Raw genomic sequence first — 27,201 nt, 5'->3', positions numbered from 1 at the left:
CTGACCCTGCCTTAGCAGATGTCTGCTGGACAGGTTTCTTTGCCCAAAGAGACAGTGTGCCCTGCCCATTAGTTTAATCCAAGCTTGTGTTTGAGACCTACATTTCCTGTACACTTGGTATATTTCATGTTAAAACATTAGTGATAGGACACCCATGGGCACATTCTCATTCGTGCATAAGTTTTAATGAGTGATCTAGGCACTTTTCTGGGCACCAGAGTCTCCTCAATGAGTACGTTTTGCCATCAGGTCTTTACCGTATCATCTGGATTGATTCTACCTGTGATAACATTTTTCTTGATAACATGTATTTGTAATGTACAGCTTCCTTGCTAAGGTATTACCATACTTATACAGCTTTCCAAGTCATAATGGGAATGATGAAACCCAGAGCAGAATATTTTGCTAGGATTTCAGTTTTCTTTTTTATCCCTAAGGAAGAGCTAAGTAATTATGTTGTTAAAGTGGAATCATGTGTCAGTTTGGAATGGTTCATCTTAAGTCACAGAACACCTGACTCAGTGGCGTCATAGGTAAAAGATTACTTTTCTTGTGTAGCATCAGGTCCAGAGGTAGGTAGGTAAGTACCCAGTTTGAGTAGCTCAGTGATGGTAGAGCCAATGTGGCTATTAGCCTCTTGGCTTTCATGTTTATAGCCTTATGATTGATAGCCACTCTGGATATCACCTCTGCATTCAAGGCAGCGAGGTGGTGAGAAGGCTGATATCAAAACCCGTTCTCTTGTCAGTTCCAGTACTGTGTCTTTACATATCATCCTTCTGCTTAGGTCCCATAGGCAGGAATTTGTTCACAGCCACATGTAGCTGCAAGGGAGGCTGGGAAAGTGAGTGACCTTGTGGGCAAGGAGGACAACATTGGGAAGTGTCTGCTATAGAGAGAGGTCTCTTGTGATGCCCAGATTACTTCTAGAGGGTAATGCTCTGCTGAATTTGAATCCAGAGTATAATAAGGCACTTCCGTGAATTAAGCAGATATTTAGAGAGTGTCTGCTATGTGTATATTATATAAGAGGTATGAAACAAGGGCTTTGTTTTCCAGGAACTTTAGCTAGAAGCAAGACGTATACGTAAATTATAAACTATCTCAACTTCAATGGATAATGATGGGGATTGAAGTACATTTGTTTCTAAGGTCGTGTGTTTGTTTAGCAGCATTTATTGGGTGCCAGATATGTACAGTTTTTTAGTCTCTGCAGGCACACAGATGAGTAAGATGGTTTCCACAGAAGGCAGTCCAGTAAATCCCTTTCAGAACAGCTCTGTGTTTCTGTGACTTAACATTATCTTTGAATTCTACAATTAGATGAGAAGCCACTTTGATCTGCTTTTTTGAAAAGTAAAAGCTGTAAGTTCCCTTAAGAAGGGAATGGCAGGGAGTGGGAGTGCATTGGTATCTTTCCACCATACCTCTGCTTATGCTATAAACAACGATTGAGCACTTAGAGTAGTTTAGTCACTCGGCTAGGCGCTAGGTTTATAAGGCTTTAATGAGAAGTCACTTGCTTCAAGGGGTTCCTGGTCATACACTAGGCAGACACGTTAATTTTTGCAACACATGGTGTATACGTACATGGGGTGGGTGGAGGAAGAGAAAAAAGGGGGAGAATGAGAGAACAAATAAGAAAAATGGGTGAATTGTCCACATTGCTTAGAGAGGATATAATGGGTGCAAAATCAGTTAAAGCTTCATAGTGGAAAGAATAGATAATTTAATATTTCATAAAGGGTCATCCCTGAAAATAAGGAAAGAGTATATTATATAAAAAGACCAATTCTGTCAAATTAGGGAAGCACAAAAAACCTCTCCACTGCAAGCGGCTTCTGTGTGATGGTAGAAACTCTTGGTGCAGGATCTGGAGCGACCTCATGGCCCTGGGAAGTGTTTGCAGAGCATCTCTGTTACCAGCAAAGCCCCAAATAAAGGAACTTCCAGCCTGAATGAGGCTCAGTCCCTTGTTTCACTGCAGGGAGAGTGTGGTGTGGGTGGGGATTAGAAGAACTGGAAGCTGGATGGCTTCTTGGCAAGTGGGACACACTTGCTCTTGCAAGTGGGATGCACGACCAGCACATCCCCTGGTTCCCCCCTCGCCTTCAGACAGAACGCCTGGCACTTCTTCATAGTCTGTTACTGTGAGCTCTGTCACGTGGGAACGGGATCTAAGGGCAGGTCCAGGAGGATCCAGGCTCACTTCCAACAATGAAGCGCCTTTTCTGACAGACTGGGGCCCCTTTTTAGAAAATATGCCCTTTCCAGGGAAATTCTAAAATAATATTATATAGTTGAGCTTTTTTTTTTTTTTTAAGAAAACATGTTCTAGTTTGAAAATCACAATGAGCTTGTTGAAAAAAAAAAACCCTCAAATTTTTGAATAAAGTATCTTTGGAACTTCTCTTTCTGACTATGGAGGCAGTATGGGGGGATGAAATTAGACGGAGTGGGTTGTTTTTGTTTTTAAATTCTGTTTACTACAGATTACACATAACATAAAACTTATCAATTCAACCCTCTTTAAACATGATTTAGTAGCATTAGGTGTATTCACATTGTTGTACAACTATCTCCACTATCCATCTTCAGGACTTTTTCATCCCAAACAAACTGTACAAGCCGTAACTCCCCATCCCCCACTCCTCCAGTCCCTGGTAACTGCTGTTGTACTTGGTCTCTGTGAATTTGACTACCCTAAGTACCTCATATAAGTGCAATCATACAATACTTGTCCTTTTGTGGCCAGCTTATTTCACTTAGCATAATGTCTTCAAGGTTCATCCCTGCTATAGCATCTGTCAGAATTTCATTTCTTCTCAGGACTGAATATGCTGTTCTATGTACCACATTTTTTTAATCCATTCAACAGGGGACATTGGGGTTGTTTTCACCTATTGGCTATTGTGAATAATGCTGCTGTGAACATGGATGTACAAATACCTGTTCAGGTCCCTACTTTCAATTCTTTGGTTGAGTTGCCAGATCAGATGGTCTATGGTTAACTTTTTTTTGAAGATTTTATTTATTTGTCAGAGACAGCACAAGCAGAGGGAGTGACAGGCAGAGGGAGAAGCAGACTCTCTGCTGAGCAGGTGGTCCGATGCAGGACTCGATCCCAGGACTCTGGGATCATGACCTGAGCCAAAGGCAGACACTTAACCAACTGAGCCACCCCAGGGTCCCTCTGTTTTTTTTTTGTTTGTTTCTTTTTTTTTTTTTTTTTAAGGAATCACCATATAGTGTTACAGCAGCTGTGCTATTTTATATTCCCAGTAGCAGAACACAAGGGGATGGGTTTGTACACATGAAAAAGATGGTAGCTTTGCTGTGGCATCTCAAAAGCAATGCAAAAGCCTATGCATTTGCAGTTAAAAAAAAAAATTAAAAGTCCCGATTAACTTTTTTAAAGAAATATTTATGAAATCTTTGGTTTTTTTAATTCTTGATTTTAAAGAGCTTAGTATTAGCAACTCTAACATGAAAATGACAAGGGCAGCCCTTGAGGGAAAGACCACTCACTGACAGCTTGCAGTGTCCATTCAGTAACTAGGAATCAGGAAGGTACAGAGGGGTCAGGAAGACCAGGGAAGCACAAAGAGGGTCTCAAAGCTGACCTGTGAACTGCTGAGCCCATTAAATTGAGTAAATATCATCCGTGAAAACAAGAAAGGACAGTATAAAGACAGAAAAGAGAACTCAGATAGGGCTCCTTTTACATGATGAACAAAGAAATGACGGTCACAGCTTGTAAAGAGGCCATTTGAAAGTTGCTTGATTTGTAAATATTAGGGACATGAAATTTCAGGGAAAACAAAGCAAAGCCTGTCAGAAATGGTTTTAAATAAATAAACCCAAGCACAAAACCTAAATCAACTACTGGGTTTGCAGGCGAGGAGGGAACAGCTATGGAAGATTAAAATATTTGTGTGAGGAAGGTGGCTACGTGTGTAGAAAGTCCAAACATCATATTCTGTTTCATGTTTATAGTTACCTTACATTTTAAACGCAAGGTATTTACCAGCAGAGAAGTGTTTCCTTTTGATTTAAGGCACAGTTGTATAAAGAGAAGAGATTGCTGGTTCATTCAGCATCTGATCCAATGTTTCTTAAAGGCCTATTATGTGCCAGGTTCTAGACTGGGGAGTGGAGGTCATGGAGGTGACCAAGGGGTAGGGCCTGCCTTGAGGAACATGTAGTTGTGGTAGGAGAGGTGTACAGATCAGTGAGGTAGACCTCCTCGATAGAGTGAGGGAGATGAAGAACCAGGGTACTATGTACATGGAAGAAGCATATCCCAGTGGTTCTCGCTCTAGTGGCCAGAAACTCCCTAGAAGGCTTTCAGAGGGTCTAAGCTGACACATGGGGTGCGTGGACTTAGCCTCCCAAAGGAGCAAGTAAGACTGGGGCGGAGTAGAACCTCTTTCTAAGAGGAGGGGCCAGCCTGAGCAAAGATGAAGGAAGTATGAGAGCCTGATTTGGTGGGGAAGGAGAACAGGAGGTTACCAGAAGCTACCAGCAAGTCAGTGGTATTCGGAGACTGTGAATTTCAAGGCAGGAAGTAGCCAGGTATCATGCTGGAGAGAAAGATCAAAGCTATATGTTGCTCTTCCTCCAATGCCCAAATCTATCCCATGTTAATTTTTCATCTCCCTTTACAAGCAAACTTTTTTTTTTATATATAATCATGATTTTAACATTTTGAATATCCATTACAAATAGGTCATTCTTTGGAGATGGAGAAGCTGATTTGATATTAACAGTAATTAGTGTCCTGCTCTTACAGACTTTGGCTACTAAATTCTCTACCACTGCCTCAAGTGGGCATTGTGATTGGTTCTCCAACATCCATTCTGCCCCTGCCTTCTTGAATAACAGCAGTGTGGTCTGAGGAATGGAACTTTAGCTGAAAGGCCAGCTGGTTTAAGGGTAACCCTATCTCCACTGCCAGGGTTTTAGTTCATTAATGGGTGTGTGATTCATTTTGGGCTGTGAGATAAAATGAAAGTTTGGAGGAGGATTAGGGGAAAGAGAACAATGTCAACCATTGACTGTCACTATTGCTAGATGAGAACCAGAAGTTTGTAATTCTAGGTGCCATGAGGGGACCCAGACTTAGGACATACATAGGTGATGTTCTGGATAGCAGAATGGAAAGATGAAGAAAAAAAAAAATCAGAATCCTCGATGACCCTATTGAGCTGGCAAATCCACAAACTCTGGGCTTTTACCATTACTGAACTTCCTGTTCTGAAAGCTAATAATTTTCCTTACTATTTAATCTATTTTGGTTTTGCTCATCCAAAGCTTGAAATCATCCATATCCTAAATGATGCTTGATCTTTGTAATCCCCAGTAGATACCTGCATCACTTTCTGTGACTATGCACCTTGAGTCTCATTTCCCCTGTCTGTGAAATGAATGTAATTAATCTCACCGAGCTTTTATGAAGATCATTTGAGATCTAGCGCAAAGCGTAAGGGAGGAGGCGTGAACTAATACATGTTGAATGTCTATTGTGCACCATGAAATAGGCTGGTTCTTGGCTCTAAGAATCTTAGAAGCTAGAAGAGAAATTCACAGATAATTTTCATTTTGAAGTATATAAATAAGACCACATGCACATAGACCTTTGTACAAGTAGTTTAAGATCATTCAATATTTGAATACTCACTGTTCCAGGCATAATGATCCAACATGGGGTGGGGGCAGGGGATGAGGAAGGGGATTAAGGGAAGACCTATCTGAAGAAGTGTTCCTTAAGCCAAAACCTGACAGATGAGTAGGAGTTAGGTGAGGAATGGGGAGAACATTTTAGGCAAAGAAATGACATACAAAATCCGGGAAGTGTGAAAGAACTTGATGTGTTCAAGAAGTAGGAAGTGTGAAAAGGAAGTGTGTGGTCAGAGTAGAGTAAATGAGGGATATGTGGGTGATGAAGTTGGAAAAGCAGGAAGGGGACAGGTAATGCAGGGGCCTTGTTAGCCATGTTACAGTTTTTGAACGATGTAGGTATAAAATGAAGCCATTAAAAAGTTCTAAGCCAAAGGGTCTCACAATCCGACCTGTACATTTTTTAAAGATGGGGTTTCAGGGCTCAAGCGAGGAAGAGCAGTTGGGCTAGTCAGTGTGGATGAGAGACGTGGGTGGCTTGGACCAGGGTGATGGCAATGCAGATGGAACCACATGGATGGACTGGAGCAGCACTGTGGGCGTAGAGCTTGCTGGACCTGGCGAGAGATGGAAGGGCTGTGGCAAATCGTGGAGAGCGCCCTGCCAAGGATGACTCTTCGGTTTCTGTGTAACTGGAGAGCACTGGAAAAGGCATTTTGGGGGGGAGTGGTAGAAAAACCAAGAATCAGCTCTGAACATGTTAAATTTGAGGTATCAGTGATACCCTGAAATTGGGATCTTGAGTTCCAAGTTTCACTTTCGTCTGAAGCTCCTAACGGGTTTTTCTGAGCTGCAGTTAACATTTGGGCGTCACCGGCAGGTTAACTGCTTGGAGTGTGGGAATGGATGATTCCTGTTAAGGAGAGCATGGAGAGTGGGGAGGGAACCCCTGCCTCACTTCTGGGAAGCTCACCCTCGTCTCTCAGGTGTCACGTACTCTCTTGGAAGCCAGGTAGGAGGAAACCCTGACCTGAATGGGATGCCAAGTAAGGGAGGAATTGTAGAATCACAGCAGTTGGCTAAAAGAGAAAGGGGGGATACTGAAGATATTGAGTAAAAGGTTATGAGTGAGGTAGAGTCCTAAGGGGGATGGAGGGAGGGAAGGCTCTGGCCCTGAGTCCTCTGAGGCCAAAGGGTTCAAATTCACAAAATTTGAAGGGGTGGGGTCCCAGGGAGGTGAGATAACTTACTACACACACACACCCACCCACCCTCACACATCCTCACCCACCCTCACACATCCTCACACACCCTCACACACTCCTAGTGAAAGAGAGAGAGACACCCACCCACCCACACCCCTAGTGGTTCATGGAGGTCATCTGGGAGAAATGTATGGTTCCCATAACATTCATTGCTATTTCCTTCAGGATACTAGGTACAGTGGAGGGGCTCAGTAAGTATTTGTTGAACGAATAAACATGCTCAGGAAATGGGCTGTAGATTTTGCAGGGGTATCCATGTTAGAGGATGTGGAGAGGGTAAAACAGGAAAAGTCAGAAGCCAGTAGGCTTGACTCCTTGGAACGCTCCACTTTGGTCTTTCCTTCTTTCATGTAGTGATAATAACTCGTTCAAAATCACTTGTCCTTTTGTCTTTTTTTTTTTTTTCTGTCTCTCCTATTGGACCATAGCATCTTTGAAGGGAACATCTGTCATATAAAAATCTGTGTTTTCAGGATCTAACCCAGGGATGGCACATAGTAAGTGCTCAGCAAATAGTCGTGCGGTGAATGCAAGAGGGTGCACTCCAGCGGGTGCTTGAATAGAGTCAGAGGGGGAGGGAAGGAGTGCTCTCCAGATGGAGGCAGAGACTAGAAGCTAAACCGTAGGGGTTGAACTAGTTGCGTGTGTGGGAGGCAGTAACGAAGTTGCCTAATTTGGTATTCTCATCTGTGATGGGGGAATTACTAACTTGCTCAAGGTCAGACAACTTGGAAGTGATGGTTTCTGGGTTTGTACTGAAGTTTTTGACTTGAGAGCTCAGGGTGCCCTCCACGCCATGCTCCCTTCCCCCCAGAGGATTTCCCATAGTTATCACACCACCTCTAAACTTGCTGCTGCCTTATTTCTTCCTGCTTAGGTCAGATGAAATACCATCTGTCGTGGACACCTTCTTTGTCGGACTTGTTTGGAGTTAAATTTTTCCCCTCTCTCCTAGCTCTCCACTGTGGCTTGAATCCACGGGGTATTGATCACTCTGCCCGGGCCGAAGGCATTAAACTGCAGATTGAAGGGGAAGGTGTTGAATCTCAATCCATTAAAAACAAAAATTTTCAGAAGGTGTTTGACCAAAAAGGAACCCCCAAGCGACTGCCAGCAGAAGCTGAGACGGCTAAGGTAGGTCATAATCCACCAAATTATGGAGATTCGAAAGTTACAGCTTCGATATTTTGTGGTCCAGCCACAGAGAACTTGAGGGTGCTTTTTCACTACTCACTGTTGTATCTTCAGTTAAACGAACACTGACTGCTTCTTGGTTCTAGGTAATAATAAACCAAAATGTTGACTGCATCCCCTTTGGAGTGCAACTAAAACACATTTGGGGGCCATGTCATGTCATGAGGCCGAGCATGGTATAGAATGGGCTATCAAGAAGAATGTATTGGACTTAAAGGTGAAAGATTTGTTTGCCGGTCTCAGATTTACCATTTTATGACATTAGGCATATCATGTGACTATCCAGGCCTCAGATTCTTCTTATGTACAGATCATAAAAACTCCCTCTACTATTGGGTTGAACAGTTGAAATAATACCATACATTGGAAGGATTTTGTAAAAAGGCCCAGTGCCGCATGTGTGTGAGGGATTTTGCTGACACACACTGTTAATCACTGGTTTTTTTATTAAATATATGCATGTATTCCAGGTACTGTTTCCAAGACTCTTGATGTATGGCCTAGTGTGTCTCTAACAATTCTATGAGGTAGACAATCATAAACAGGACTCTAATCAATGAAAGAGATAACCATTTCTATTTTGTTTTCAGATACTTAGTTCTTCTTAGATGTAGGCACATAACATACCAGTAAGATGGGACAGGGTGGGTAGATGATTCTTTAGTAAGGACCACCTGTTCTAAAGGTTTCCCACAATGGAACTGGCAGTAGATGGATTTTTATCTGAAATCAGTGAAGATGCTCATGTTTGGGGCACAGTTGAAGATGTTCATATTAGTTTGCCCCTTGGAAATTAAAGAAACTTGTCTTCATGTGGTATTTGGTTTCTCCCTTGTGCATTCTCTACAAAGGAATTTCCTGTCAGATGTTTGTGTGAATGAATCTGTGCATACCTTGGAAAGCAAAGGTTACAATCACCCAAGAAAAACTTGAAGTAGAAAGGTCATTTTGCTGTCCTACAATAACCAACTCCCTCCCCACTCCAAACGTCTTCCAAAATCAAATGTGAATTTCTCTGCTTTATCCACAATTTTGAATAATTACTGTTGTTGCTTCCCTTCTTGAGTGTGGATAATTAAAACTGATGACCTGAAGTGCATGCTTGTGTGTGTTGTAGAGCATGGGAGATGATTTAGCCAGGATATTGCACATATTTTGCACTAAGTGTTTTAGTGGAGAGAAATTGCATCTCATAGGAAATTGGTTGATGTTGAATTTGGTTTGTGAGCAGAGTTGGAAATAGGTGAGCCCTGTTATATCCTGTTATGTTTAAACCTTCTCAATCTCTGATGCTACACAGGCATCTTGAAAGAGCAAGGGGAAAAAAAAGTATTAAGGATCTTTAAGAAGATAAATAGCTTGAGTAGGATCTTTTCAAAAGGATGCTTAAAATATTAAAAATTAGAGTGAAAAAGCTGTTATTTGTCTGATTTTAATTCAACTTTAAACATTTCCAGATTATCTCTTATTTGAAAGCAGTTGAGGAATATAAAGTTTTCTTTAGATCTGACATGATGTGATTACTTGTGAATTATTTGGAATACGTGATACTGTAGTAATTCCTGAATTTCACGTTGGTAGCATTTGCCTTTGTCTCTAGATCACTTTATGGCTGCTTTGCTGAAAACATACTTCACGGAGAATGTCGTAGTCTATAATGAGCCTTTCCTCGGGAAAACCAGATTCGTTTGAATTATCCTGCTCATCTACAGTGAAAGGGGGTTAAGGGGGTTGCTTTCACATTGACATCATATTTAGGAGTGAACAGACCAGAAGTTTTAGTAAAGCCTAGACAAAGTATTTGCTTTTCTTCATGGAGGACCTGAGGACAGCAGTGGTTGCTGGGGGTGGGGGTGGGGGGTGCAGAATTCAAAATAGGGACCAGAGTATGATTATTACAGACCTGCAGTGTTACCTACACCAAGCCTGTGCCATGGTGTGAACTTGTTTTGTGCGTGTACACACACAGTTAAATGTTCTTGTTGCCTTGAGAGGGTTATTGGAGTTGTGAGTTTTCTTCCTTTTTCTTAGATAAGTAAGTGAATCTCGGGTAACTTGACCTACTCTAAACTTAAAAAAAAAAAAAAAATCTCTGGCTAGAAATGTTCGCATTTAAAGCCACTCAGTAGTATAAATTGGTACAGTTTTTCTGGAGGACAGTTTGATAGCAGTTATTAGAATTTTAAATGTGTGTAATTTTCAAGTCAATAATTCCCTTTCTAGAAACTTGTCCTAAGAAATAATCATCCAGATGTGCAAAAATGACTGCAGGACAATTGTCACTCTGGCGTGGTTTGTAATATGAAAATGTTGGAAACAGCCCCAATGTCCATTTCGAGGATGCTGGCTAAAGGAACTATGTCATTTCATGCAATGGGACAGAATCCTCCCTTTAAAAGGATAAAGGAGACCTATGTATTTATCTTTGGGCTCCTATAACAAAATACCACAGACTAGGTGGCTTATAAACAATAGAAATTTATTTCTTTAAAGATTTTATTTATTTGAGAGAGCAAGAGAACACAAGCAGAGGGGGCAGCAGGGGGGGAGGGATAAGCAGGCTCCTCGCTGAGCAGGGAGTCTAATGCAGGGCTCGATCCCAGGACCCTGGGATCATGACCTGAGCCGAAGGCAGACGCTTAACCAACTGAGCCGCCCAGGTCCCCTAAACAATAGAAATTTATTTCTCACGGTTCTGGAGGCTGAGAAGTTCATGATCAAAGTGCCGCCAGATTCGGTGTCTGATGAGGGCCCACCTCCTGTTCATAGATGGCCATCATGTCACTGTGTTACGTGGTGGAAAGGGACAGGGTGCTCGTTGGAGCCTCCTTCAGAGCACTAATTCCATTCACGAGAGCTCCACCCTCATGACCTAAGCACCCACGAAAGGCTCCACCTCCTTATACCATCACATTGAGGGCAACTGTGAATTTTAACAGAACATAGACATTCAATCTATATCAGTATTTATGTGAGAACATTAGTGGGATAATATTTTGAAGCGAGGGATTGGGGGAGACGGCACAGCGTATATAGCATGTTCCCATTTATGTAAAAAGGTCTTTTTCTGTAAAAAGCATCACTGAGTCTGGAAAAGTTTATTCCACAATTCGAACCACAGTTTATATCCGGAGTTGAGATTATGGGGAAAATATTCTCTTCGTTTCTGTTTTGAGGTTTGTTTTTGTTTTTGTTTTAAGATATGCACGTTTTTAAGTGTATTGACTTCAAATCCTTTTTCAGATTGCTCTATTAACTTGAGTAGCTCAACTCTTTTTCTGTTTGAGTTGATATTCTGCCTTTTAAGGTGCTGTATTTCCTCCCAGGCCTCCCCATTGTTGCTAGTAAGTTCTTTGCTAAGGCAGTGAGTTCTCTTGGAGACTTCTTGCCTTCACGTGCCTTCAGTTGTGGAGACCATTTTGTGAGGTGCTTTTGTGTTTGCCTCCTCTTGAACTTTCTGGGATGTCACAGCTCTGGCCAAGTGTTATGTTAGAGTTCAGTTTGACTTTCTACCCCTTGGCTACGGATGATGCACATCAAGTGCCCCCCACTCCCATCCCATATGCACTTTCCTGCTTGCAGGCTTCACACAAGGAACCTGGTTCCAGTTCCCCATCATGCCTGTGGCCTCACCACTTGGAGTCCAGCCATGTTGGGTTTTGAAACCAATCCCGCCCCACATCACCTGTCCCAGATCCCCAGCAGGTGTAGTGAGCTTCATGCCCCCTCACTGCTGTGGTTTTCTGACACCTAAAGATTTCTCCTCCATGATTTCAAGCTTTGCTTTATATCAACTTAAAAATGTACTTTCTAGTACCTTCAAGTTTCTAGAGCCTGAGGAAGGGAGGATTGTAGCAGGAGCTTTTAATATACCATCTTGACTCTGAAATTTGTATTGCTTTCATAACCTAAAAATATATATCTTTCCTCTCTTTCTCTCTCTCATCTTTATTCTTGGAAAAATTATCTTTTTTACTTCTCTTAAAATGTGATTTTAGAGCCTTTGGCTCTAATCCTCAAAAGACTAGAACTCTAGTTCCAGAAAGAGGGGGGTCTGTGCCAGGAGATGCCATAGCTCTTACAGACCAAAGGGAAACCAGTGGAGAGCCAAGCTCACTTTTAATTAAGCCTCATGATTGGGCAGCATTGAGTCTAGTTGGAAAAAAAAAAAAAATGGAGCCAACTGAAATGTAGATCTGCAAAAGATATTTACCAATGCAAATTCTAAATGCTTCTGAGCACTTGGGACTCAGGAGAGATTATATATGCAGAACCACACAAGTTGAAGATGCAAAAAAAAACCAAACAAAGAAAACCCCTGTGTTAACTGTTAACTTAGTTTTACAGTTGGATACGGGGCAAGAGCTAAGAAGTATAGCATTTTCATCTCTGAGGGAGGTGCAGAAATTATAAAGGTACACAGCTTCTTTTGTCCCCTCCCCCATAGAGGGTCATGTATAGCTGCCACAGATGAGAGCCAAGGTGGTCTTAACACAGAGAAGGCACAGCCTCTGTTTCCCATTGATTTATTTTTATTTTTATTTTTATTTTATTCTAGTCCTGGAGGCCCAAGGCCAACTCCTAGTCCTGCAGACCATGTATAGTTCCACATAGCAGTTTACAAGGAAATAGTCCTATGAGAGGCTGAGGTCGTCCTTCCTGGACAGGCCCAGGTCCAAGGTTTATTAAGCCTTTTCTCACAAGCCGTAGAGACGGGGCAGCCAGAGAGTATGCACCAGCAGAGTAGAACTGGACCTGGGTTGGGAAATACAGGTAAAACTCAAATATGCAGCCATAAGAATGGAAGCAATGAAGTTGAACCTGGAGCCAGGGTTTGGCAGCAGATGTCCTTAGGTGTGCTCAGCATCAGTCCCCTTGGAGTCAAGACTCATGTTTTGGAAACAGGTTAGAACAGTATGTTAGAGCCAAGTTTATGGGATATGAATGCTGCAATGAAGAGCAAGGATCTATTTTCTCCCTGCCTGTCCAATATGGTAGCCACTAGGCATATGTAGCTATTTAAATTTATTAAAATTAAATACAGTAGATTCATTTCCCTGGTCCTACCAGCCACATTTCAAGTGGTCGGTTGCCACATGTGTCTAGGGGCTACTGTTTTGGATGGCACAGACCTAGAACATCACCAAGTTCTGTCAGCAGTGCTCTGATCTATAGAAAGCTACTGAAGTTCTCTGGGTTATAGGAGTAAGATGAAAAAGTAGTACTAACATTCTCTCTGACTCTTGTCCTTGGGCCTTGCCTCCAAGGTGCATCAGTCATAAAAAATGTTGAAATAGGGGTCTGTTTTGAGAATGATCCCAAATGCTCTGATGGTTGGGATTTCAGTTTCCATGGCAACTCTGGCTGTGGAATGCATCAACCTATCAGCAGGTAGTATCCTGGCCATTTCCCATTGGAATTCTAGTATGTATGCTCACCGGTGGCCTAAACACAGTGTAGGGAAATGAAAAACTTTTGCCTTCTAGAGTTGATTTTCTAGGTGCTCATGAGGAAACGCTCCCTTTGTGTTCTTATGCCTATAAAATAAGGGTTTCCTACAGTAAATTCTTATTTATTTTTGGCCAACAATGGTAATTCACTAGAGCCTGTAAAGTGGTAAGTCAGAGTGATAATCAGGAGTCTGGTGGCTTTTTGAAGATGGCTTTTCGAGTGTCCCTCATATATGTGTGACTGCTCAGTAGTGTGTGTGTGTGTGTGTGTGTGTGTAGCTTGATACGGGGCTTGATCTCAAAACCATTTGATTATGACCTGAGCTGAACTCAAGAATCGAGCACTTAACTGAGTTAAAAATAACCACCTGTATTTTTTAACCAGTTAAAAATAACCACCTGTATTTTTTTTTTTAATGTGTATCCCCATTTTGTAGCTAAGAAAACAAAGTGTTCAAATGACTTGCCAAAACTTAGTTTCTGACTAACAACTAGAGGAAGTTAGCATTCAAATATAAGTCGAATGCCTCCAAACCCAGGGTTTTTTTTATTCCCTTGACGCTAAATGTACAAATGATTTATTTATTTGAAAAGAAAATAGAATCTGTTATACTGAGAATCTGGCCAACTATGCAGAAGAAGAGGTTAAAAAACACTGCATGTCATCTGTATTCCTCAGAGAAATACTGAAAATCTTGATCTCTGTTTATATAAGGGAGAAGCAATGCCAGCATCTAAAACAGTGAATAGTTGCCTGCCTTTGGCTTTGGGATGCATTATGTGAATCTTTGGCAGCAGATAGCCTTTTCTCATTAGGCTAATATTAGATTTAGTTTGTATTTCTTTGGCACAGAGTTAAAGGAGCTGGCCTGGAACTTGGTGCTGGAGGCAGGAGGAGGAGAAAGCCTGGTGCTTTGGATAAGCCACAGGCGGATAAATGAGAGTTGACTGGAGGTGGCTGGTGGACATTTGTAACTATGAGCAGGAAGCATTCATCTGGGATTACAACTGAAAACTAAAAGAATTTTGACTTGGGTTAAAAGGCGAAGGGTGGATTGTATTTAAACCTTGATCAAATTACATTGCTCAGCTGCCCCTGAGAAGGTCTGTGGCAATTTGGGGATAGAATGATCTAATTCTTGGCTATCTGTATTTCTTGGCTCGGGGAGCAAGCATGTCTCCAAAAGAAGCTGCCAATCCAATATAATGTCACCAGTGATATGAAGGGAAATAATGCATGGGAAACATAATGAGCACACACTTTAAGAATTGTCAGAAGGGTCAGAACAAGAGAGACAAGCCAGAATGACTTCATGTTGTGTGAGTTCCAGGGCCCCAACACATACATACTGGGCACTTGGAAAGATCTCAGGAAAAGCTACAGCAAACCCATATTTGAAGAGGTAAGCATTCATTACTGAAGTGTTGAGATCTGAAAAGTGGAATAAGTAGGATGTATTTGAGCCATAGATTCATGGTATGCTCAACAAAGAAGGAACCTTAGGGAGCATCTGCCCACCTAATTTATAGGTAAGGGAACTGAGACGATGGGTTCTCCAAGATTTTGATGCCAGTAGGGCCCAGTCTAGCCTGAAACATAGTTCTAATCCATGGCCAGTGCTTTTCACTCTGTTATGCTGACAGATTTATATGACACAAGTTCTTAGAGCCATTTGGTTCATGGTACTTTTCTGGGGTATTAAGACTATAGTTTGTGCCATTTGAAGCTGCAGAATGAAAGTTGATGTTCAGGGGAGATGGAGCTCCTAACAGCAGGTGGATCAGAACCAAGTTACAGTTTCATTGACAGTTTTGACACAGCAAAAACAGGCCTCTGAAGGAGAGGGCTTTTGAGTTCTAGGGAGGGCTTGTCTGGAAGCACTCTGCCCGAATGCTTTTCCTTTCCATTCTGAAACTCTGAAGATTAATATCCAACCATGGAAGCAGTTAGAGTCCTTAACATTCAGAATTGAGACACTTCAGAATACTATGCATCTACATAAAGGCAAATGTACATCTTGTACCTGAGGAAGAGACAAACATACGTAGGATTTAGGACCGCAGTGAGCCTATTCTGTAGTTGTGATGAAGATGTCTAGTCCTTGATGAGTGAGATTGGAAAAGCCTAGAAGTATCTAAGAGCCCTGGTATCTAAGAGTGAGATTGGAAAAGCCTAGAAGTATCTAAGAGCCCTGGTTAACCTGGTTCTGAGTAAAGAACTCAAGAAACAGGTAAAGCAGAGCCACACATTCAAATGTGAGAAAGAGTAAGATGAACATCAGAAGGTAGTAGAAGAAAGCAGGGTTTGGCCTTTGCCTACACCCATAGCTAGAGAGCTGATGCTAGTTCCTAGGGAGGGGCATTTTAGATTAACAAACACACATCTTCTCTGAGCACATACAGTTTTACCCTCTCTCTCCCTGCATATACACATGCTAAAATACCTTCTTTATAAAATGCATGTTTAGCGGGGCACCTGGGTGGCTCAGTCCATTAAGCATCTGCTTTCGGCTCAGGTCGTGATCCCAGGGTCCTGGGATCGAGACTTTGTGTTGGGCTCCCTTCTTCGTGGTGATACTCCCTCTCCTCCCCACTTGTGTGCGTGTGTGCGCATTCTCTCTCCCTCTCTCTCTTTCTCTCTCTCCCTCATAAAATCTTCAAAAAAATGCATGTTTAGGAAGATTTTCAAATAAATATCTGCTTTCCTTGATAGGTCAACAGCAACTACAGTGCAGGCTATGAACACTTGAACTTAGGTGACCATATAGAACAGGGGTTTGCAAACTTTATTATAAAGAGCCAGATGGTAAATGGCTCTGCATGGGGCTCTCCATGTGACTTTGAGGAAGTGGGTGCATTTCACTGAGATAAGTGGTGGACCTATGGCTTAGAAGCACATCTGCTTGTCCTCACTGCTCCATATCACCTTGCCTGTGCCTCAGCAGATGGGAGGCACTAGACAGCTCAGCTTCTGATGCTGCACACCCAATATTTTAGAGAACTGTGGGAAGAGGGGTGGGAGGTAAAAGGGAACTTCAAATCATTTTAAAGAAACTTTCTCTTCTCTGTAAACATGTGAATGAGCACAGCTTATGTTCTGTTTGGATATAAGCTGTCAAAAGTTTATAGTTGGAAAGGAAAAAAATTGTAATAAGTAATCATTTAAAACTGCCATGATATTACTCATACATTGAGAAGGATTTTGTAATAATTGGAAAAATGGAGTATTCCATTATGTAAAAGAAACAAATTGCAAATGGCATATAGGCACTTCCCTTGTATAGAGATGAATGAACATGATATGCCACTGAGTATTCTACCTGCCCCAACTACCTACTCTGAAATCCATGCATGTCACATCTCCACTGCCATCACATGGATCCACCTCGCCATCTCTTCTCCCGTGGACTACATCAGTAGCCTCTTAACTGGCTTCCATTTCACTCTTGTCCTCCAGCGATCATTCTCCACACAGCAGTATTGAATCAGAGGAAGCCATTCACCTGCTCAGCATGCTTAATAGTTTTCATAACACTTAACAAATGTAGATTTTCTACTTTATCATGAGTGATAAGACCCTAAGACATTTGGGCCATGCTTCCCTTCTCAACTTCACTACATAGCAGGGTCCCTTCTGGTTGTCTGAGCTCCAGACATACTTGTCTTTGTTTCTTGAATATACCAAGGTCATTCTGTCTGGAGAGCATTGGTACTTGCCATCCCTTCTGCATGTTTTTCCCCTTGATCATTGCACAGCTGATTCCTTTCATTTAGGTCCTAGCTCAAATGGCCTCTCTAGAGAAGCCTGACCACCCTAACTGAATTAGTCCCCCAGGCACGTTCTGACATCACGGTTTGTCCTTCATAGAGCTTCTTCCTGTCTGAAATCTGTTTATTTTCTGTGTCTCCAGTAAAATTGAAACTCCTTGAGAGCAGTGATCTTGTCTGTCTTGTTCACTGCTATAACATCATTACCCGCTACAGTGTCCAGCACATAATAAAGAATATCTTTGATGAATGAATCAGTTGATGTGGGACAGCTTAGTCTTCCTGTCTTTTTGCCCTGTAGTTTTGTTATCTTTAGCTTCTCTACAAGTGAGTGGAAAGATAAATCTTTCTTCCTGAATGGTGGACCATGTCAGGAGAATACTTTTCTGAATGGTGAGTGCAAGTGAGATATCCTACACAGGGCGAGCAAAGAATACTTCCATAGCCAATCTACTATCCTTCATCCTCACAAAGTCTAGATTGTTCCTATGCCAGGGCAAATAGCTGTTTTGCAGTCTAAGAGGCAAGCATTCCAAACTTAAAGACTCTCCGACCCCTGTGTTGGGACCCAGTGATCTCTGCTACCTCCAGGGTTGGCCAAGATTTCAGATGACAAGGTTCCTTCACCCCCACCCATGGCTCTCTGCAGGGTCCTCAATGTAAGCATCGTCTGACTCCCCTGATTGCTACCCTATTTTCTTGAAGTCAGACTTGAAGGAAATGGAAAACAACGGCTTCTCCTTAAATGATTAAGAACTAATGACTTGAGGGTGCCTGGGTGGCTCAGTTGGTTAAGCGACTGCCTTCGGCTCAGGTCATGATCCTGGAGTCCCTGGATCGAGTCCTGCATCGGGCTCCCTGCTCGGCAGGGAGTCTGCTTCTCCCTCTGACCCTCCCCCCTCTCATGTGCTCGCTCTCTCTCATTCTCTCTCTCTCAAATAAATAAATAAAATCTTTAAAAAAAAAAAAAGAACTAATGACTTAAAAATCAGACCACCAGGTACCAATCCATACCTAAAACATTATTTCCAGTTCTTTATGAATTAGAAATAGCTTTCAAATGTTGCTTTCACAGGTGACCTTAGATATATACTATCCTAGTCGGCTTGGGTTGCTGTAATGAAATACTATCGACCAGGTAGCTTAAACAATAGACTTATGCCTCTCTCAGTTCTGGAGGCTGAGAAGTCCCAAAATCAAGGTGCCAGCTAATTGATTCCTGGTGAGAGCCTTCTACCTGGCTTGCAGATGGATAACCTTCTGGCTGTGGTTTCACATGGTAGGGAGAGAGTGAGCTCTTGTCTGTCTTCCTTTTCCTGAAAGGATATTAATCCTCTGGAGCCCCACCCTCATGATCTCATCTAAAACTATCTCCCAAAGGCCTCCATTACCAAACGCCATCACACTGGAGGTTAGGGCTTCAAGTTATGAATTTGGGAGGGGACACAAACATTTGGTCCATAAAATACCAAATACGTGTTTTGGCGAGAAGCCAAATAGCTGAGTGTTAAATAATGTTTTGGCTGAAGTTGAATATCACCATTGTAGAATGAATGTCTGGCATACAAGAATAAACCTGAAATATTAATAAGAATGTCTATTTATTACAACTTAATTAAAATTATCCCAAGCAGATTTTGTTTAAAGTTGGCATTGTAATACAGTGGTAATAATTTCTCTGAGCTGTTAGCTCTTGTGGTTTTACATTGCACATCTATGATACTGAAAATATGCTCTCTTTCAGCTGAGGTCAGTAAAGGAGCAACCTACATTTTTGTCCAGCTCTGTCACTACAGGGTCGTGCTCAGGGTGATATACCCACCCCTACCTCCCTCCTGCCCCGAAGTCATTAAGTTTTTCTCCTTCTCCAACAATAATTACTAAAGACTTCTAATCTTGGGCTTGCCATCTTGGTTGAAAGTCATGCGGTAACTTCACTGAAACAATCCCATAAACTAAAGCTTTTAGTTTTTTAGTACTTGAAAAAGATGCTTTTAAAAAAATTCTCAAAATGAAGCTTAATTTTGTTATCTCTCGTGGTTTTCTTTTTTAAAGCAGTGTTTTCACAATATTCATTGTAAAACATTCTCAACTCAGCAGTCAGATCCTGTTGTTCATCTAATGGCCCCCTGTTTTCCTCAAAAGCCAATGTCCTTTAGATACCCTACGGGGCCCTACATGATCGGTCTTGTGGCAAGTCACTCGTGTCATCTGCTACTACACTCTTCCTTGCTTCGGCTGCTTCTGGATGAAGCCAGGCATCTTCCCACCTCAGAGCCTTGTACTGGCTGTCCTCTCTGCCTGCAATTCCTTTTCCTCAGGATGCACAGGCTATGCTTCTTCATCCCCTTTCAGTCTTGGCTGCTTAACCTTCTCAGTGAAGTTGACATGGGCTCTTCTATTTAAATAATGACCTTTTCCCCAGTGCTCCTGATCCCCTCCCCAGCTCCAATGTACTCATCACTTGCTAAAACGGTATATCGCTTCCATATTATGAGCATGATTATCTCACACCTTCATCCACCAGAGTGTAAACTCTGTGAGGGCAGGGACCAGTTTTGTTCAGTGATAGATCCCTATTACTCATAACCATGCCTGGTATATGTCCAAGGGGTACAGCTGCTTTTTTGTTTACATGGATTTTTGTAATCAGTATACATTTATCACTAGGCTGATAAACTTTTTATCTTGTATGAAGCATACCAGGAGAATCTAAGTTACATGCCTTGTTTTACTGGAAAGGGAATTTTCGTATAGCAATAGTAAACCTGAAGGACACCCCATTTGTTAAGATTTTATTTATTTGACAGAGCACACAAGCCTGGGCAGCGGCAGGCAGAGGGAGAAGCAGGACCCTGGGATCATGACCTGGGCCAAAGGCAGATGCTTAACAGACTGAGCCAACCCAGGGGTCCCCACCCCTATTTATGTTACCGATGATGCTATGGTGATCACATATGTAAATAACTTGTATGATCAAATGATCATTAATTGCACACAAGTTTGGGGCTGCCAGAAACATGGTTGAAATGGCATTTGGCTACTTGGTCTGCCAAAAACCAAGGTCAAAACCAAATCCTAACAGATTTTTGGCCAAATGCCACAACCAAAGCCAGACTCTGGCACCTGCTCATTCTTAATATAATTAAGCAGTTTAGCCCCTAATTGTTCATGTGTCTATGTATACTGTGTAACCCATTTTTTGGGAGGAGGGGAGTTCTGATACTAGCTTTCTCTCATGTTGTATTAAATAGACCAGGGTTAACCCTACAAAAGCCCAGATAATAGTAACCACTGAGAGGTGGCCAGTACAGGCCAGAACTATAACAAACAGAAGAGAGGAAGACATCAAAACTTGGATTTGTTACCACACAGGCATTTTTATAGAGAATATGACTTCACTATTTTGATTTACCTTCAAATTACATAGTAAAACTCACAGGCTCTCGGGCCTAGGTCCGATCCCTGCCCTGCTATTTAATAGCTGTACCACCTGGGGCTAACTTCTTGACCTCTTTCTGGCTTCAGTGTCTTCATCTGTCCAGCCAGGATAATCCTCGTATTTACCTCAGTATGTGGTTGCTAGAATCACTGCAGTTTATATATGCAGTGCTTAAAACAGCTCCTGGCATATTGTAAGATGATGTAAGTTTGCTACTATTGTTATTAATATCATTATCCTCAAAATATTTTGGACAGATGGATTAGAGAATATACTTTTTTTTTCTTTCCCTTTTTTTTTTTTCTTTTAGCCGTGGATTTCAAATTGGGTGCCTATAGCCATATTGGGTTTATCAACAAGTTTTGTTTGCCCACACAGACTTAAAGTTCACTGATTCAACAGTGGAAAAACCCAGAAATTCTTTATTTAAAAACTCCAGATTTCCCACTTCTCAAACTTAAACCTGGAAATGATAAGCCTAAATTTATACCAGTTGCAGCTGTCAACGGTTGCCCCTTTTAGTTTGGTTCTGTCCGTGTCTGGCCCTCTTTACTCCATGTGTTTGCAGCTGGGCTTCTATAGGCCATTTAGTTTGTGATCCTTGGTAAACAGGACCCTGACATAGCATAAAAGGTATAGTTAACCTTCTCTTATTCTGTGAGAATGGCTCCCGTATCCTTAAAAAAATGTGCATGTCGTTCTATATTCAAAGTATCTATTAGACCCCTTTTTTGGTGATACTATATTGAGCAAGACAGAAGTGGAAACTGGATTTCAAACATGTACTGTGATGCAAATTCTAATATATATTTGGAAGGAAACCAACTGAGGTCTGAGAAACTTAAAAATGTTAAAAATACAGCCATGCCAAAAGAAGCAGGAACACTTCTTGGGAGCAAGAACACTTCATGGAACTGGGTCAGCTTGTGCAAAGACCCTCAAGTACAGAAGACTATATCCTGCTTAGAAAAGAAGACCAATGTGTCACGTTTACAAATGGCTCAAGAGGATACCGGAGGAGAGATTGTGTGGTTTTGTCTGAATTTTATACTTAGTGCAATGGAAATCATTGAAGGGTTTTAGGTAGGGGAGGGACTTACAAAGAGAAGACTCGAGCTGCTCTTCAGAGTTGATTAGAAGCAAGCAAGAGTAGAAATGGGGAGACTGGGAAGTGACTATTGGAGTTTATGGTGTTGCGAGATGGTGGTGTGTTGGTCCAGGGTGGAGTCAGTAGAAACAGGGAGAAGTGGGCAAATTTAAGTTCATTTTGAAGATAGAATTGGTGAGATGTGATTAGGTATAACCCATGAGGCAAAGGGAGGAATCAAGGATGACTCAGATGTTTCTGGTTGGAGCAGCTAACTGGGCATTGGTGTTATTTAGTAAGACAGGTCAATTGGCAAGGGAGGAGGGTGTTAAAAGGGGAAGCTTTGCAGGGGAAAATCAGAAGTTTCATTTTGACCATGTTAATTTTAAAATTTGAGTTACATCCAAGAGAAGATATCAAGTAGGTTATTAAACTTGTGAATCTAGGTTTACAAGGAGGTCTTAGCTAGAGATAGACCAAAGGCCGTATCTGTTGTGTATGAGTAAGAGTATGCGTGTTGGAACCAAGGGGTTTTCCATTGGTCCTTACCTCTAGGAGGTGGTATCCCTTTGGTTTCTCTGCTTGTCTTGCTGCTGCTTGGATTCTTGTTATTTTTGACGTGTCATCATTGGACTTTGAGCCTAAGAGCTAGACTGTTTAGTTTGGAGGATAATGGTAACAGCATGAAAGCACTTGGGTGGAAAGAGCTAATCCTGCCTTGTTCTGTCCAGCCTAATTTTGACTTCTCTCACCCACAGCTGTACTTGCCTACTGTTAACGGGTTTACACTTGTAGTGAAGAGGCTAGTGCTTATCATTAGCATTCAGAAAAGGGGAGGAATAGGGTTGTTGGGAATAAGCAGCTGAAACAGGTTTGGGGGAAGAGTAGAGTTGTTGGAGATGAGCGGCTGATACAGTTTTTAGGCTTTAAGGCTTATTAACCTTGCGTAGGGTTGTGAGGGTGTATCTGCTTTTACCAGTGTTTTCATGGGATGACACTTGTGTTCGTTCATCAGTATCTGCTTCTCTCCTCCTGTGCTCATGGAAGTCTGCACTTCCCAGGCTCTTAAACTGACTAGTTCTAGACAGCCTCTTGAGAAAAAGCAACAAGTACTAACAGCAGCAAAACCCTAGCAAAACTTTCAAATCCCTCTTTCTTTTTGGAGATTACGGTGGCTACATGTTTAGATCGCAGAACACCAAGTCAAAGGAACTTTGATCACCAAGTCATCCCATGGAGGACAGCTACCTGGGAGCTGACTTAGAGCTGACTTTTCACAGAAGCAAGAAATAAACTTGTGTCCTGAGATTTTGAGGGATGTTTGTTATTGCCACATAAGCCTAGCCTAACCAGATCAATCCATGTGACATCTGGAAACAATACAGTGATGCTTGCTCAAAATGTAAGCTATTCACAGGCATCTTGCTGAACGTCAGGCCAAATACAACCCCCCAAAAAGATGGGTGTGCTTAACAATTACTTAGAAGTCAGTATCGATCATAACTTTCTTTTTAACAGATGGAAGACGATCAGTGCTCTTTTTTACTCTCAATTACTGAACTAAAATCACTATTTGAAGATTTTTAAAGCCCTTCTCCTGGGTCCCAGTGGTAGTTACCAGTGTTGGGACCTTCTGTTGCATGTGTATCCCTACTGCCCCATTTTGTGTTTGTGTGTAATTGACAGCAGTTAGTGGCCATGTCCTTCTCATTTTGATTTCCTTTCATATGGTGTGCTTTCTTCTAGCATGTGCCACTAAGTGCTCAGCATTTGTAACTGGTCTAAATTGTTGGGCTTAAAATTCAGAGGTCAATGTTTTTTTCCTTTTGTCATGGGGGATGGGGTGGAGGGGGAGGGGGAGTTAATCTGCGTAAGCAATCACTCTGTTTTGGAAAAATTGACCTATTTTTCCCTCCTGAATGCAAATCTGCTCTGCATCTTGTACTGTTTACACAGGGACTTTCTGAGACACAAGTGCTTCTCCTTGAATGACCCCTTTCTCTCTTGGGCTTCCATGGCTAATATTTATCGGCAACATCTGGGGTTTAGCGCAACGAAGTTATTTACAGCCGTGCTTATTAGTGCACTTCTGTGAGTCGTGGGAGTTTCTCTCCAGCTCCGCCATTTTGTCGAGAATGGCCCCCCATGGAGCCCCGAGATTAGCAGCTATTTTTCAGGAAGCAGAAGGTTTGTGGCCTTGATGAAAAGTCCGAGGATCCAGGGGAAAGGAATGGTTTTAAATTAGGAATCTTATAATACCGCCCTCTCACTTTACTGATAAGAAACTTTATGGGCAGAGAAGTGAAATGACTTGCAGACACATGCAAGAAATAAGCTAGAGACACCAGAAGGAGTCACTTTTTTTTTTTTTCCCTCTCTCTTCTCATCCTGGCTTTTCTTACTTGGGACTTTATTCAGTATTTATCCAGGATGTTTGCAGAGAAGGTTTCTTGGATCATAGGTCATGGCTTCATCATAGATCATCACTCAGAAGAAAAATAAGGAAATTCAGGTTGTATTTGGGTGTCCGTCCCCCCGCCCTCCCAGCATTTTAAGGATTTCTCCCCCTTCCTCCTAGAGATATTCCCAGAGCCATCACCCAGTTAGGCAGAGCAGGCAGTTGCCTTGAGCTTTGTGCTCCAGGCATGGGTGGTGAGGACTGCTGCAGAGAGCTGAATGTCAAGGACCCGCATCTTCAGCTGCTGTTGTGTGACAACCAAGCTCATGCATCTTTCCCACTCAGTCTTTAAAAAAAAATAATAATGATAATTGATACAATAGCATGTAAAGTATGTATGTCTGACTCATGGTAAAAATAACACTGGTGAGTGTACCACCACACTTAGGAAAGTCTGCTTACCTTTTTTTCTTTTAAAAGATTTATTTGAGAGTGAGTGTGCATTGGGTGAGGGGGGAGAGAGAGAAAAGGAACGGAAGAGGGAAGGTGCATCCCTCCTCTAGGAACATGTAGTCCTTTGACACAAAAATCCAGGAGGAAAAACCTAATGTATATTATATTTGACAGCAATCAAGCCCATTACTTATCAATTTTGTAATTTTCAAGGAAGGTATTTCTTTTTAGAAGTGCTGTACACTGATATTATTTGATTAACATTAAACATTACTTCTCTAAGCTGTTTTCTTTCATACTGAATGATGGGTATCAATTTCTTGTAGACTGAGGAGGAATAAATATTTTATAGCTTTCTGAACAATTTATCAGATAATCTCATGAGCCATAACCAACACTAACTTCTTTGACTTCAAGTCAGGTTGTGACATGCAGTTTAACATTTGGCTGCCTACATTGAAGAAGACAGTTTGAAAACCATGATTATAACCCCTGAGTTAAAGTTTGGGATACTTATAAATGGTTTTAATTCCCATTTTAAAGTAACCCTATGGAAGAACAATGCAAATATAACTTAAAATACAGAAATGTGCTTTTTTTTTTTGAAAAATTTTTCTTAACCAAATGGGTAAATAAAAGGATTTATTTGTTAGGCATTATCCAAAGTTTAAATTTTTTTGAATATTGGGCTCAAAAACTCATTATTATTTCATTAAATGTGCTCTTGTAGTTTCACTTTTACTCTAGTTACTGCTTTTGTTTTTGTTTTTGTTCCTGGAGTAGGTACAGGTTTTGTGGGTCTAAGCTTAGATAGTTTTGGTAATTTTGCTACAAAATTTCAAATACAAAACTTCGTATTGAGGAAAAAAACACAAAAATTAAAAATCTGAAAGAGGTGGCAAATGCCACAAACATCACAAAATCCTCCAGACTCCGTTTTTATTTACTGATCTACTTCTATAATATGTTCTTACCTTTATATTTTGACTGCTTGCTAAAGGATTGCCTTTCCCTAAGTCATTGATTTTATAGTATTTTCTGTAGCAAGACTAAAAAGATAACTCCCATCTTTCCTGGAGTATGTGTGACCCAGATTTCTTGGTGGTGGTGATATTGGAGTTCATTCCATGTGACCTCTCATACAGACGTACTTTCTGGTTGTAGTGATGCTATAGGCTTGAGCCCTAAAACAAGAATTATGATAATTTCCTGTGTTTCCAATAAACACAGCTTATTTTCTTTTCAGAATTGTATTGGTCCTATTGTCTATTCCTTAGTTACCTTTTGACTTGGTGTCCATGAGAACTAGATTCTGAGCTTGCAAGTTTCCATATCTCAGTATTAGAAGACATTTCCAAAGAGTAACTCCCTGCTTCGTTATATCTCAAAGCTTGCCTCCTTCACTGCATGGGCACTTCCAATGCCAAATGCTGCGGTTTCCATGACTGAGTCCATGCAGGTGGGGTGGGCTGGAAATATTCCTGGAAGCCGGTATGTGAGACAGCTGATAACTATACATGGAAGTAAATTGACCATGCAATACTAGAGAGACTATATAAATACATCGTGCTAAACCCAAACAAAATGTGATTCTACTTAAACTTCTCCATAGCTGGAGCCCCCAAATGTGTGTGGATACCCCACCACTACCCAACATGAAGAAGGTGTGACAGAGAGAGTAGAAAGAGACAGTTACCTTAACTAACTGTGGATGAGATACCTTATCTTAGCAAATCTCACAGTCTTCAACAAAATATATGATTATGTGATTCAGTCAGTAAGGCCCTTTCCTGGCCCTGAGAAAATGAGAGTCTGGAAGCTTCCCCAGCTTGAGTCCTATTATATTTACCCCTATTTAGCCTTAAATGTAGATGATGATCCCTAAAAAGCATTAGCTTTCTGAATCCTAGCTGCTTTAACTCTATGTATGATATGGCACTTAGATTTTATTTTTAAATTTGTTTTAAAATAAAAATGTATGGTGAGTAGAGAGAGCCATTTCCCTCAATTTAAAATTGAATTAAAAAGCAAACACCAGATTTACCTTATAGAAATTTACTTAAAGGGCATAGCTTTGTGTAATCATTCAGCAAGTATAACACTGGACTTGCTGTGTGCATTACTTCTATGCAAAGAAGGTTGAAGGAGAGAATGTTCTTAACTACAGCAAATACTTGTATAGCAGTTGTCACGTGGCACGTGCTCCAAGTGCATTTTGTATATCCCCATTTCTAGTTCTGTCAGAATTGCACAGTAGAGAAACTAAAAGCCCTCCCATTAAACATCTCAAGAAATGCTAAAGAGAACAGAAATCTTAATAAATGCATGGCGGAACTTGTAAGGCAGTAAAGGAAGTCTTGCTAAAAACGAGGGGACTGAAAACCAGGAGGTGAGGATATGGGAGGGCACTACGATACCTTTGTAGACAGATGACATTGGGGTTTTAATATTCATGTGGGGTTAGAAGTCAGAGAATTGGAATGGCCACCCCTGCATAAATTAAGAACTTCAAAAGGGAATATTCT

At 41.4% G+C, this 27,201-nt stretch overlaps 1 protein-coding gene across 8 annotated transcripts in view; it reads left to right on the top strand.

The window, feature by feature from the left end:
- The window catches only part of SAMD12 (sterile alpha motif domain containing 12), a 380,385-nt gene that overhangs the window by 32,093 nt on the left and 321,091 nt on the right, over positions 1 to 27,201 (top strand). For all 8 annotated transcript variants that reach the window (XM_035011801.1, XM_035011804.1, XM_035011808.1 and 5 more), the window contains exon 2: positions 7,840 to 8,018. In XM_035011801.1, coding sequence (XP_034867692.1) covers positions 7,840 to 8,018 — 179 coding nt within the window. The remainder of the gene's footprint in view (positions 1 to 7,839; positions 8,019 to 27,201) is intronic.

This window comes from Mirounga leonina, unplaced genomic scaffold (assembly GCF_011800145.1).
Source record: "Mirounga leonina isolate KUSES-001 unplaced genomic scaffold, KU_Mleo_1.0 Mir_165, whole genome shotgun sequence".
In the NCBI taxonomy this organism is placed as follows: domain Eukaryota; kingdom Metazoa; phylum Chordata; class Mammalia; order Carnivora; family Phocidae; genus Mirounga; species Mirounga leonina.
This window is presented reverse-complemented; position numbering and strand designations above follow the sequence as displayed.